The sequence below is a fragment of the Physella acuta genome, unplaced genomic scaffold (assembly GCF_028476545.2).
Source record: "Physella acuta isolate Inbredline_101_S28 unplaced genomic scaffold, ASM2847654v3 ptg001284l, whole genome shotgun sequence".
Taxonomy (NCBI): Eukaryota; Metazoa; Mollusca; class Gastropoda; family Physidae; genus Physella; species Physella acuta.
Window position 1 is genome coordinate 558,616 of NW_026732799.1, and position 10,636 is coordinate 569,251.

The 10,636-nt window shown below is 37.6% G+C and overlaps 1 protein-coding gene across 1 annotated transcript; it reads left to right on the forward strand.

Annotated features, from left to right (window-relative positions):
- Nucleotides 1-322: 322 nt before the first annotated feature.
- LOC131958032 (uncharacterized) lies at nt 323-7,083 on the forward strand. Its single transcript, XM_059322933.1, has 5 exons — nt 323-455; nt 3,342-3,563; nt 4,600-4,677; nt 4,936-5,259; nt 6,714-7,083. Exons 1-5 carry the CDS (start codon nt 407-409, stop codon nt 7,007-7,009), a joined length of 969 nt encoding a protein of 322 aa, XP_059178916.1. The 5' UTR covers nt 323-406; the 3' UTR covers nt 7,010-7,083.
- The last annotated feature ends 3,553 nt before the right edge of the window (nt 7,084-10,636 follow it).

Genomic DNA, 10,636 nt, shown 5'->3' on the forward strand with positions numbered 1-10,636 from the left:
CATGACTGAATCAGTCAATGAATACCAAGTCAAGGTCATGTCAGGTGACTATTGATACATTGAGCTCGTGAGATGTGACGTCACATGGTGACAACGTCTCACACCACTGACGTCATACCTTGACAAACACGGAGTCTACCTGCAGGTGAGGGGGCTACAGTCAACATCCACAGGTAGCTGTCGAGATATGGAAATGACGGAGGAACGAAGTGGATCCACGGCAAACAAACCAGCCTTATGGCAAGCTGTGACGTCACCCACTCCCTAGCCAGATCCGGGTCTATAAAATCATCCAACTTCGGTGGCCTGTTTTAAACTTTGATTTAACTTTCAATGTGGTGACTGGTGTTACACGGTTGACTGGTGTTACAAGATCCAGTGGTGTTACACACTTCAGACTGCCACCATGAGCAGACTCCAAGCGGCCGTCTTAATGACGTCATTGTTTGTTTCAGGTAAGAATTATTCGCGCGATATTTTATACTTAATTTTACACCTCGATTTTTAAAGTATGTATCAGTACTATTTTGAAAGAAAAAGCAGGCTGAAATCAGAGTCAATGACCTATATGGCGCATAACACGATGACGTGTAATACGTAACTGTGTTGTTAGAAATCCCTTCCACATTACAATTAAAAAGAAGAAGAAGTAGTGTTTAAAAACAACCAGAACTAGAACAAAAAGTATAAACACAAATGTTAAATAAAGCCGCTATAAATAGAAATATTCTAGTTCCTGGATTCATGTCCATATAAACGTACGATTTTTTAATGTAATCAAAAGCAGATTGAAATCAACGCCAGTTTTTCGCAGGAAACGAAACAAAATTAAAATTCCTCGCTAGTAAATTCACCACGTTCTAAAGTTGATAGTAGATCTTTAAATTTAAAATAGTGTATAGCTAATGGTAGATTTATAAACGTTTTTAAAAGTTTGTATTTTCTTAAGTATTCCACTCGCCGTCCTAGCCAGGCGCCGCACTGGCTATGATCTGTACAACGTTACTTAGGTGCCTTCCGTGTGATTGCATTTAATAACGCAACATGTTTAAAGATTGAATCACAAACATGTTTTAAAGATTGTATCACAAACAAGTTTTAAGGATACAAGATACACATGTTTTCGATTTTTAGAAAAATTTGCTCTTCAAAGTTTTTATTTCTTAATTCTGTACTAATACCCTTTACCTATCTAACCCGAACATTTCGGACTTCTGCAGCCTAAGGTTATCCTTCTATTGCGATGTGAAACATGGTACCCCTCCCGATGGTAGGAAAAAAAGTCACAGGAAAAAAAACACAGGAAAAAAACCACAAAAAAGTCACAGGAAAAAAAGTCACAGGAAAAAAGCCACAAATATATATTTGCATGATATTTGTTAATACTTTTGTGTATTAAATATTTAGAGAGTGCAAATTAACTTAGAATTAATTAAATGTAATGTAATGTGTGTAGGCGGTATACGAATAGTAATTTTTATAATTCATCTAAAAATATTTAGTATGAAGTATGTAGATTGTAATTATGTTAAACTTAAGATTAGTAGCACTTAATAGAATGCTCCAAAGTCCACTGTTTTCAACGTGTTTTTTTTAAATACCTACATTAAATTACCGTGAAATAGTAAGTTCATCTGACTTGCTGCCCTCAACTCATGGCAACAATAGTTATGCTTAGTTCAACCACCTTTACTGCCCACATTTATCACGCTCATTACATAACAAAGCATAACAAACAGAAAGCCGATAAGGTTCAAAGGCTGTCATTGACGCATAACGTCAACAACACAAAATATGTTGGGACAATGCCTACTGAGGAGAGGCCGACCAGAAAATAGCCTGCGGCTATTTACAATCTACATACTTCATACTAAATATTTTTAGATGAATTATAAAAATTCCTATGCGTATACAGCCTACACACATTACATTACATTTAATTAATCCTAAGTTAATTTGCACTCTCTAAATATTTAATACATACAAGTATTAACAAATATCATGCAAATATATATTAGTGACTTTTTTTCCTTTGACTTTTTTCCTGTGACTTTTTTTTCCTGTAACTTTTTTTCTGTGTTTTTTTTTCCTGTGTTTTTTTCCTGTGACTTTTTTTTCTACAATCCTCTTCATTCCCCTCATCCCCTTTTCGCTATTCAACCAACGACCAGTTTATAATCTTGTTACGGCATGCTGTGATAGGCTTGAACGCGTTCATCAGACTTTAAATCGGAACTTAAAACGACACGTGTTAATGTGTATGCCCTTCGCTCTGTATAGGGTTTGCTAGCAACTAATGTAAAATACTAGATGGGTTAGCTGATAAGCTTTCACTTAGGCCTTATACGGAAACATAGTGCTATCTATAGGGAAGTGTTATTCACGGTTCAATAAACATCCGTAATCTATGTCTAATTGGATATTAACGCACTATCCAGCGGTGGGGAGGTGTGGGATGGGGGCGTGTCTAGCATCAAGCGCAATACCCAGGATTGTGTAGTAGGCTATTATTAAAAGGCAATAAACTTGTGTAAGCTACAATCTGTTAAGTAGGGACAGACATTTTATTGAAGTGAGAAGACCGTCTAACAAACAAAACTTAATCTGGTTTGGTGATAGCTGTTCTGAGAATAACACTCGATGGATAGGATGTGTAATACTTAATAGTCATAAATTCATTACCTGTTGTATACATATTTTCTTCTTACATAGAAAAATCTGTCTCAAACTTACAACATAAATCCCTACGTATTTAATTAGTCAAATGGTTCTTCCACACATAACAAGACTTTTTTTCTGTGTTCTATAAGAGGAAACGCACAGTGCCTTTTTCTGCCCTTCTTTTCACGTTTTCTCAACTTTGTTTTTACTCAAAATTCAACATTCAAATCGCTAACGCTTTGGACCACTTTGTTATACAAGACTGAAACATTCCACGTGCATTCAGCACTATACCACCTACCAAACTACGATTGTACATTAAGTTTACTACAATACTTTAGGAAATATTGATATTTATGTAGCACCTCCCCTAATTTGTGTACATAAATGTACGTAAAAATTTGTATTAAAAAATAAGTACGAGCTATCGCAATGAATAAACGTAGAAATGTATAGTTTGGTTTGAGAAATCTAAATCTTTCATCAAATTTAAAAAATCTCTTATGGTAACAAAATTATAGTGGTTTGAAAAGGTGTTAGTTTTCACGCCTTTTCGTGTTTTCGTGGTTTCCATGGCAGCCAGTGCTGCTATTTGAATTTATTAGACACCCATAACTGTGTTAAATAAAACAAATATTTTTATCCGTATTGTCTATCATTAAGTTTGTCTCACCCTCCAGTGCAGGCGAGCCTAGTACTGGACTTTAACTGTTTCGACTGGCAGTATTGGGAAAAAGGCTCCTCCTGTCTGATACAAGCCTACGGCTACTGCACCTGTCACCTGGTCAATTCTACCGGAACTGTCACGTGGTACACCTCCAAAGGAAAACTGGCCAATCAGGAGATGGCGACCAATCAGACCACGTCCAAGCTCATTGTACAGTTTCCGGCGTCTAAGTCAGGTGAGGAGGTCTAAATTCATATCTAATGATGTGCATGTTCATCAAGTTATGAACAAGTTCATCAAGTTGTGTAAAAATTCATCTAGTTGTGTAGCCCTAATATTCTTTAGTTCAATTGTATATCTATATATATAATTCTCTTCTGGGAGACGCCAGAAAACAAGCTGTAAAAGCGCTCCCTACCATCCCCACCCCTACATGGTCTTAGTGAGCTATGGTTCACGCTATGTTTACCTTCGTGGAGTCGGGTTTAGTGACGGCTATTAGGGGCAGATAATTTAGTTTGAAACGATTTTAAACGTTGGGGGGGAGGAGGGGGGAGGGGGGGGGTTATGGTCTTTAACGAGCTACTTATAGTGTTTTAAAGAAATAATGTCAGTGTCAGCGTTGGTACTTTCGAATTAACAAATTATGAATTACTGAAAAATAGAAAAAACAACAACTAAATAGCGGCGTATGTTCTGCCGCGGGCCGGCTCGTTAATTTTAATTACCTAATTATGAATTTGCTATTTCCACATATTTGTCCAAACCACATTAACCACTAGGGGGACGGAGTGGTCTAGCGGTAGAGAGCTGGACTGCTAACCTGTAAGTCTCGAGTTTAAATCCGGGTTCAAATCAGTAGACCGTCCCTGAGTCCACCCAACTCTGATGGGTACCTAACTCACGTTAGGGAAAGTAAAGGCGGCTGGGCATAGTGCTGACTACACTATCTCTTCATATGCCGAGGTCACAGAAACAAGTGAACTCTACTTCACTTGCCCTATAGACCGTCACGTTTGAAAGGGAACTTTACTTACATAAACCACTGCAATAAGTATGACGTCTCACACGCCTATTAGTATGACGTCTCACATGCCTATTAGTATGACGTCTCACATGCCTATTAGTATGACGTCTCACATGCCTATTAGTATGACGTCTCACACGCCTATTAGTATGACGTCTCACACGCCTATTAGTATGACGTCTCACATGCCTATTAGTATGACGTCTCACATGCCTATAATTCAACCAACACTTCCTCTCCCCAGTTCGTAATGAGACGTTTGTGTGTAAGGCCATCTCCACTGGACAGCCCGAGCAGTTGGTCTTCAAGACACAGTATTCTGGTAGGTAGCACTTTTTGACCAGTGGGTAGCACACATTGACCAGTAGGTAGCACACATTGACCAGTTGGTAGCACACATTGACCAAAAGATAGCCTACAATGACCAGTAGGTAGCACGTTTATACCAGTAGGTAGCACACATTGACCATTTGGTGGCACTTTTTGACCAGTAGGTAGCCCAAATCGACCAGTGGGTAGCTCTCAAATATCAGATACTAGGTTGGAACTGCAATAAAAGACTGGCCATCTCTGTCACCAGATGGCCCAGGTTCCATCTCCTTAAGACTGGCCAACGCCACTTCAAACAACGTCGACCTTTGCCCAGGCAAGCCGAGGGAAGCAACGGTCTACTGTGAGGTCCCAGCGTCCTCCATCTACCCCGAGCCGTGGTTCCACATGTCGAGTAACGGGAGCCGGCTCTTCAACTACGACCTGTTCCTGGGCAACCTGAGTGACGGCACGTACAGGGTGACCCACCAGGCTAGGCTCACCACCCCCGGGGAGCTCAGTCTTAGCTGCATGGCTTTCAACAGCTGCCACAAGATTAACGTCATACAAAGCTATCTTAAGCTCAATGTCCGAGGTAAGTTTAATCTCATACACAGCTATCTTAAGCTCAATGTCCGAGGTAAGTTTAATGTTATACACAGCTTTCTTAAGCTCAATGTCCGAGGTAAGTTTAATCTCATACACAGCTATCTTAAGCTCAATGTCCGAGGTAAGTTTAATGTTATACACAGCTTTCTTAAGCTCAATGTCCGAGGTAAGTTTAATCTCATACACAGCTATCTTAAGCTCAATGTCCGAGGTAAGTTTAATGTTATACACAGCTTTCTTAAGCTCAATGTTCGAGGTAAGTTTAATGTTATACACAGCTATCTTAAGCTCAATGTCCGAGGTAAGTTTAATGTTATACACAGCTATCTTAAGCTCAATGTCCGAGGTAAGTTTAATGTCATACACAGCTCTCTTAAGCTCAATGTTCGAGGTAAGTTTAATGTTATACACAGCTATCTTAAGCTCAATGTTCGAGTTAAGTTTAACATCATACACAGCTATATTAAGCTCATTTTCCGAGGTAAGTTTAAAGTTTAATGTTATACACAGCTATCTTAAGCTTAATGTCCGAGGTAAGTTTAATGTTATACACAGCTATCTTAAGCTCAATGTTCGAGTTAAGTTTAACATCATACACAGCTATATTAAGCTCATTTTCCGAGGTAAGTTTAAAGTTTAATGTTATACACAGCTATCTTAAGCTCAATGTTCGAGGTAAGTTTAATGTTATACAAAGCTATCTTAAGCTCAATGTTCGAGGTAAGTTTAATGTTATACACAGCTATCTTAAGCTCAATGTTCGAGGTAAGTTTAATGTTATACACAGCTATCTTAAGCTCAATGTTCGAGTTAAGTTTAACATCATACACAGCTATATTAAGCTCATTTTCCGAGGTAAGTTTAAAGTTTAATGTCATACAAAGCTATCTTAAGCTCAATGTCCGAGGTAAGTTTAATGTTATACACAGCTATCTTAAGCTCAATGTTCGAGGTAAGTTTAATGTTATACACAGCTATCTTAAGCTCAATGTTCGAGTTAAGTTTAACATCATACACAGCTATATTAAGCTCATTTTCCGAGGTAAGTTTAAAGTTTAATGTTATACACAGCTATCTTAAGCTCAATGTTCGAGGTAAGTTTAATGTTATACAAAGCTATCTTAAGCTCAATGTTCGAGGTAAGTTTAATGTCATACACAGCTATCTTAAGCTCAGTGTATAGAGGTAAGTTTATGGGATGGGGTGGGGAAGGGGTGAACTTGAAACTGTTTGCCTCCAAGAATAATTTATAGTGAAAGGTACGTAATTTATCCGTAATGCATTGTTTACTTCTATAGAGCTGGTTACTACTTGCTTAAGGTGTAACTGTGTCGTTCTCGGCTGAGTATTCCAACGGTTCTCACGTCTTGTCTGAGTGTTCCAATGCTTCAAACATCTTATCTGTCTGAGTATTCCAATGGTTCTCACATCCTGTTCCAGAACCCCCCACGTCGGCGCCAGAGCTTTATGTGAACGACCAGAAGTTCAACTCTAGCGGCACTGCGCATGTCACCGCCGTCAGCATGGTGACGGTGACGTGCTCCGTCACTGGCGTTCTGCCCGCGGTGTCCAGCGTCACGGTCCGGTGTGGCACCGTCACGGTGACGTCACAGGGCAGCGTGGTGTACCTGCAGAAGATCCGCGCCAGGCTGGGGTCAAGCTGCACGTGCACCGCTCGTCACGTGACCAACTGTTACGTCAACAACACAACAACGGTCACCTTGGTCGATATTTGATTGATTATGTAAAATGTAATATAACATAACGGAAATACAGCAGTACCAATTGATGATGTACATAATATGTAAGAAATGACCAATAAAATGTATACAAATATAATATTGACATGTTAATTGTTTTTATTAAAATATACTTTTTTTTTAAAAACCGGACGTTAGTGCTTAAAAACAAATTGCTTTAAAAAATTTCAAATATCGTGGGGGTGGGGGGGGGGGGTAGGCCTAATTAACTAAATTATTTTAATGAAAATCACGTATAGACACGTGCACTAGTGCTTTTGCATAGATAAGCTACCCATTCTGGGTCATGTAAAACGTCATTTAATATATCAAACCTACCACACACGTACAGAGAACAAAGGCATCAAATCTCTACACACGTACATAGAACAAAGGCAACTCTGAACTGGTTTAAGTTGCCGGTTTAAACAAATAAAGGCTGTAATTGTAAACTTTCAGAACCTGTACATGTATGCTAACTCATGTACGTCTACTGCAGCAGACTTACTAGTCAGATCCTACAATACAAGGAATATATCACTCAGCGTATGGGGGTCATGTTTAGGGAATTTTTTAGAATTACAATCTACACACAATATAAAAAAATGGCTTCAAACCACCCATTTAATGAGTATGACACGTGATCTTATTTATTTAACCCATGTAGCTCCGCCCCTACCTTACACAAGGAGATGGACTGACGGTAACTCTACCTCGGATTGACCAGAATCTCTCTTTTGTATGTTAAATACATGACAATTACTTGGCCTACATAGAAAACAAACCTGGTAATGAGTTAGACAGTTGGAGGAACGTTTTATTTATCTTGCAAATCTAGTGTCAAATGAAGAGGTGCTTACTACGCTGAATGTATGCAAATGATCACCGGTCGAGAGGGAAATACCAAGAAAGGAAGTGTGTGAGGGAGGTGGGGGAGGGGAGGGGGGGTTAACGTTCAGAAATGGAGATAGAGGTGACCAGAAAGATGCGCAACTGAAAAAAGCGCATACAGCAATGTGCGCACACAGACCAACTTAAACACGAAAGCATAAACACACACACACACATATATATATATATATATATATATATATATATATATATATATATATATATACTAGCCGTCCCGGCCAGGCCCTGCTCTGGCTTCTGTGAAAAACCTTTCTGTTAAAGACCATTACCTGTGTGTTTAGTAATCATCATAAACCCGGCATTACCCAACCAAACCACAACCAACCAAAACAACAAAACGCAAACATAACGTTAACACAATTACAAATACAAACGAAGACAAAAACCTAACAACAAACCCAACCACAATCACAAACACCAATACAAACACAAAGAAAAAACAAACAAAAAAGCAAACGAAAACAAAAACCTAACAACAAACCCAACCACAACCACAAACACCAACACAAACCCAAAGAAAAAAACAAAAACGAAAAAGCAAAAGCAAAAGCAAACGAAAACAAACCAAATCCAAACGCAAAACCAACCATAAACACAAATACAAACACAAACCCAAAGAAAAAAACACAAATGAAAACGAAAAAAGAAAGAACAAAAACGAACCAAATCAAAACGCAACCACTAACGCAAACCCAATCTAAACACAAAGAAAACACTAACGCGAACATAAACGCAAAGTGCTCACAGTCTAGCCCAGGGCAGAATCTCCTGTTTCAGCTTAATAATCGACTACAGTACCCCAACTTATTCATAGTCTTTTGCACTCACTTAAACGAACGTAGGTGCCAAACCAAACCAAATGAACAATTATAATACTCCAAGCTTATTCGTTAAATACCTACAACATTTGCACTTGATCAATCCCCGCTAATTATGTAATTATGTTTTTCCCAACACCAAAACAAAGTAATAAAAAGTAAATTCTTTTCCACTAATGCAATGTTTTATAAAGGGAAGTAATTGTGCTTTCCTAATTTATCAAAGGGAAGTAAGTGCTAAAGGACTAAATATAAATAATTTTCAGACATAATTAGAATTTTTGTTATTTTTTAAAAATTATGTTTAATGAACATGCCGGCAATTATTACTATCAATTTGAAAAATGAAAATTATTTCCCAACACTTTCAATAGTAATTTTTTAACTCATAAATTTAGACTATGAGCACGATAATAGTCCAACACTTAAATCCATAGAAATATGTCAACGACAAACAAACTTATTACAGGTTACATACAGAATTAAGCTTTATATATTAGATATATACTAGCCGTCCCAGCCAGGCCCTGCTCTGTCTTCTGTGAAAAACCTTTCTGTTAAAGACCATTACCTGTGTGTTTAGTAATCATCATAAACCCGGCATTGCCCACCCAAACCACAACCAACCAAAACTAAAACAACAAAACGCAAACATAACGCTAACACAATTACAAACACAAACGAAAACAAAAACCTAACAACAAACCCAACCACAACCACCAATACAAACACAAAGAAAAAACAAACAAAAAAGCAAACGAAAACAAAAACCTAACAACAAACCCAACCACAACCACAAACACCAATACGAACACAAAGAAAAAAAACACAAACGATAAAGCAAACGAAAACAAACCAAATCCAAACGCAAAACCAACCACAAACACAAACCCAAAGAAAAAAAACACAAACGATAAAGCAAACGAAAACAAACCAAATCCAAACGCAAAACCAACCACAAACACAAATACAAACACAAACCCAAAGAAAAAAACACAAACAAAAACGAAAAAAGAAAGAACAAAAACGAACCAAATCAAAACGCAACCACTAACGCAAACCCAACCTAAACACAAAGAAAACACTAACGCGAACATAAACGCAAAGTGCTCACAGTCTAGCCCGGGGCAGAATCGCCTGTTTCAGCTTAATAATCGACTATAGTACCCCAACTTATTCATAGACTTTTTGCACTCACTTAAACGAACGTAGGTGCCAAACCAAACCAAATGAACAATTATAATACTCCAAGCTTATTCGTAAAATACCTACAACATTTGCAATTGATCAATCCCCGCTAATTATGTAATTATTTTTTTCCAACGCCAAAACAAAGTAATAAAAAGTAAATTCTTTTCCACTGTCGTATTTTATTTAAACAACATTAAAATTTTAAAGAAATTTTTTAAATATTTTGTTTTGTTTCATACATTGAACTTTAATTATATGTTATATAGCTATGCGATGATAATATATTATGATAAAAATATCATTTGGATGTTTAATAATGTTTTTTTTTTTTTTGCAAATTTGTTTTTCAATTTTCTGATATTTGGGTGATACTCCCCCCCCCCCCAAATAAATACCTTAGTGCAGACGTTCACCCAACCACCCTGCCCAGCATCCAACAATTTATTTTCTTCAATATCACACTGTGTTTACCTGTGTGACATTTCTAAATCTGGTTTCTGTTACAATGGTGTACACGATTAAAAAATATTTTGCATAGATTCGATCATTAATTTTTGTGTGATATAAGTCTTACCCGACACAAATAATGACGTCATTATTATCGCCGCCTGCACCCCCCACATTTTGTGTTAGAACTTGACTATAGATCTCTAGAACAAAACTTTAAACATCAGATCAAAAATTATTTTTGACAGATAAAATC

Coding starts and splice junctions, on each gene's coding strand:
- LOC131958032 (XM_059322933.1), top strand. CDS start 407: ATGAGCAGACTCCAAGCGGCCGTCTTAATGACGTCATTGTTTGTTTCA. Junction 3,564..4,599: donor GTTTCCGGCGTCTAAGTCAG/GTGAGGAGGTCT, acceptor TCCTCTCCCCAG/TTCGTAATGAGACGTTTGTG. Junction 4,678..4,935: donor CTTCAAGACACAGTATTCTG/GTAGGTAGCACT, acceptor CTCTGTCACCAG/ATGGCCCAGGTTCCATCTCC.